Here is a 3,321-nt window from a genome sequence, read left to right as displayed (position 1 = left end):
CACCGCAGGGTTGGTGTCACCGCAGGGTTGATGTCACCATAGGGTTGGTGTCACCGCAGGGTTGGTGTCACCGCAGGGTTGGTGTCACCACAGGATTGGTGTCACCCGTCCCCTGCTTTTGGCACCTTACGGGGAAGGATCCCTGCCCTCCCCCGCCTCTCCGGTGTGTCCCCCACACACACCGATGACCCTGCGATGTCCCCAAGGCCACCCCARGGAGGTGAGGGTGGACCTCCCTTCCCCAGGAGCCCCCAGCCCTTCCAGGGACAGAGAAGTTCCACTCCATCCCTACGTGGTGGCACCCTGGGGACACCCAGGGACACGGGCAGAGGGGGTGGGGTGGCCCCTTCCCGTGCCGCTGGCTGCGGAGGAAGCCGGGGCTGGCCGCTGGTCACTCCCTGCCTTTCCTGGCCTCCTCCTGCCAAAAAACTGCGCTCCAGGATCGTCTTGGAGCCGAGCACTGAAGGGGCCGCTCCTCCCTGCCCCGCTCACACCGGCCCGGGGATGGGGACTCGTGGGGACCCCACGGGGGTTTATGGGGACTCCAGCACCCCCCGGTTCCACGGAGTGCCCGATTGTGGGGTGCAATCCTTGGGTGGTTTGGCTTTGAAAGGGATCTGGGGGGCTGCCGCACCCCAAAATTTACAGGGGCGGTGTGCTGACATCTCCGGGTGTTCCCGGCTGCGTGGGTGGGTTTGGAGGGATTCATCTGGGATGGATCCTCACCCCTCCACGGGCTCGGGGTGCTCCCCCTGCACCCCACAGCCGTGACACCCCGGCACAGCCTCAGCGCGTTCATGGGGCACTCACGGCCACCCCKGCTCCGTGCCGTGGGGACAGGGCTCCTGGGACCTTGTCCCTCTGCCAGCATGGCCGGGATGGTGGCACGGGCAGGGTCCGGGCTGCGTGCCAGCCCAAGGATCTGCCTGTCGCCGTCACCGTCACACCGGCCCGAGGTGCCCCGGCAGGACTTTGTCCCCGTCCACATAGGCTGCCACACCCCGCGGAGGGGACACGCGTCCAGGGGACACGGCGGCGTCAGAGTGACACGGAGGGAGCYGTGAGCAGCTGGCCGCGTCCCGCCGGAGCGGAGCCGCAAGAACGGGGTGAGGGGATGCTCCCAGCGCTTGGACTGTCGCCGCTGCCGCCTCCGCGCGGCCGGCTCTTATCAGCTGGCAGGGGGACAGCGCTGTTCCGGGAATGGGCAGCCTCGGAGCTGTCAGGGGAGCTGGCGGGGGCGGCGCAAGGACACGGAGAGGCGGCCGGGGATGTCCTTTGTGCCAGTGGCTTTGCTCTGTTTCCCCGAGGGTCTCGGTGACTCGGGGATGTCCTTTGTGCCAGTGGCTTTGCTCTGTTTCCCCGAGGGTCTCGGTGACTCGGGGATGTCTTTGTACCAGCGGCTTTTCCTCTGTTCCCCGAGGGTCTCCGGGAATCGGTGACGCGGGGATGTCCTTTGTGCCAGCGGCTTTGCCCCGAGGGTCTCGGGGTCTCGGTGACTCAGGGATGTCCTTTGTGACAGTGGCTTTGCTCTGTTCCCCGAGGGTCTCAGGGAATCGGTGACTCACTGCGGATTCCTTTGAGTCCAGTCATGGCTGCAGACAGTCGGACTCTGGGCTGGACCCAGTTCCTTCCTGCGGCGCTCCGGCCTCCAGCTCCGCTGCCCAAGGACGCTCTGACAGGAAAAGGCCCTTCCAGGAGCGCTTGGAAGAGCGGGGTCCCTGCGGACGGACCCTCGTTCGGGTCGGAGTGCTCGGGGGAGCAGGGACCCCCCGTTCCGGGCGGGGTTTGGTGCTCCCCACTCCCGAATGAAGCCCCCCCTGATCCCCGTGGGTTCAGCCGGGAGCCCTCCCCTCCGCCCGTGGCCCGTGGCTCGTAGCCCGTGGCCCGTGGCCCGTGGCCCGCTGCCGCCCCGGGAAGCCCGCGGTGCTCCCGTCCTGGCTGCCGTGAGGCACCCTCGAGGAATCCTTGGGCAGCGCCGGGAGATGCTCCCGGCAGGGCGGGGACAGCCCCGCGTGGGCGGCTGAGATCCCGCAGCAGGTGCTGGTGCCGCGGGGGGAGGTGGCGACCGGAGCTTGGGGGTGGCCAAGACTCCCCTGGTGGTGGTCCCTGAGCGCTGGCAATGGGGACATGGGGCTGGATCCCAGTGACACCAGCTCGTGTCCCAGGCTGGGGTGTCCCTGTCGCGGTTGTGCCCAGCTGCCCGCACCATTGGCTGGGGGGGAAACGCAGCCCCCTCCTCTCTTTACCCCTCCCTTCCCATCCTCACCACACACCCAGGGAATGGGGAAACCCCCCATGGATGGAGCAGGGGGTGCTGGCGGGATTGCCGGACCCCCCCGCTTCGACGAGGGGCGCACCGCGAGGGGATCAGGAGCAGGGGACACCCCAATCGCCACCGGGGACCCCCGGGCCAGGGCGCCGCACGAATTCGGGGCTCTGCTCCKCAGCCCCAGGCCCGACCCCCGCCCCGCTGCGCTCCGCCCCGGGCCGGTCGCGGCTGCCCCGGCGCCTCCCCGTGCCCCCCCGGCCGGGGCGCGGCTATAAGGAGCGGCGGGGCCGGCGGAGGGCGCGGGGCGGCGGAGCGGCGGGCGCGGCAGGTACGGCACCGGCTCGGGGGGCACCGAGGGGGGGTCAGGAGGGAGGGGAGAGGGGGTCCCGCCCCATAAATTCCGCGTGGGATCCCCCCAGGGGACCACTACCCCTCTCCGGGGTCCACGCGTGGCGGGCGCGGCAGGTACGGCAGGGGCGAGGAGGGAGAGAAGGGGTCTCACCCCGTGGGATCCCCGTGGAAGCTGCGTGGGTTCCCGAACCGCCCCCTCCCCGCTTTTAGCGGSGTCCCGAGAGCCCCCACGCTGCAGGAACGGGACCCGGCGGCAGCGGCTCCTTCCCCGTGTGTCCCCTGGGATTGTCCCCACCGGTCTCTTTCGGGGTCCCCATCGCCCCCCTCGGCCCCGCGGGCGGGCTGAGACCTGGCAGCTCATCGCACTGCCCGCCGTGGGGACCGGGGTGGTCCCGGGCAGCTCCCCCGAGCGTCCCAAGGAGCTCCTTCCCCAGGGGATTTCGCTTTTGGGGCCGGGATTTAAGGCGCTTTTGGGGCCGCTCGGATGTCCGGGGAGTGAGGTCCAGCGGGGAGAAGGAATTTTGGAAGTTAAAAAGGAGTTTTGGAGGTTGAAAAGGAGTTTTGGAGGTTGAAAAGGAGTTTTGGAGGTTGTGGGAACCTTGAGCCGCGCGATCACAAGGGGAGTTACAAAACCGGAATGTCTGAGGATCGTGGGGAGGGCACGGAGGGAGCAGCGCTGACCGCCCTCCCTCCCTCCTTCC

General features: G+C 69.1%; 1 protein-coding gene across 1 annotated transcript in view; it reads left to right on the top strand.

Annotated features, from left to right (window-relative positions):
- Positions 1-956: 956 nt before the first annotated feature.
- LOC130587235 (tubulointerstitial nephritis antigen-like) overlaps positions 957-3,321 on the top strand; it is a gene marked incomplete at its 5' end in the record, with an annotated part of 11,037 nt that continues 8,672 nt past the window's right edge. The window contains 3 exon segments of the mRNA XM_057388205.1: positions 957-986; positions 988-1,061; positions 1,064-1,134. Coding sequence (XP_057244188.1) covers positions 957-986; positions 988-1,061; positions 1,064-1,134 — 175 coding nt within the window.

Source organism: Malurus melanocephalus, unplaced genomic scaffold (assembly GCF_030028575.1).
Source record: "Malurus melanocephalus ecotype Western Australia unplaced genomic scaffold, MMel_1.1 scaffold_1670, whole genome shotgun sequence".
Classification (NCBI taxonomy): domain Eukaryota; kingdom Metazoa; phylum Chordata; class Aves; order Passeriformes; family Maluridae; genus Malurus; species Malurus melanocephalus.
The sequence above is the reverse complement of the archived record's forward strand: the minus strand, read 5'-3'. Positions and strand labels throughout refer to the sequence as shown.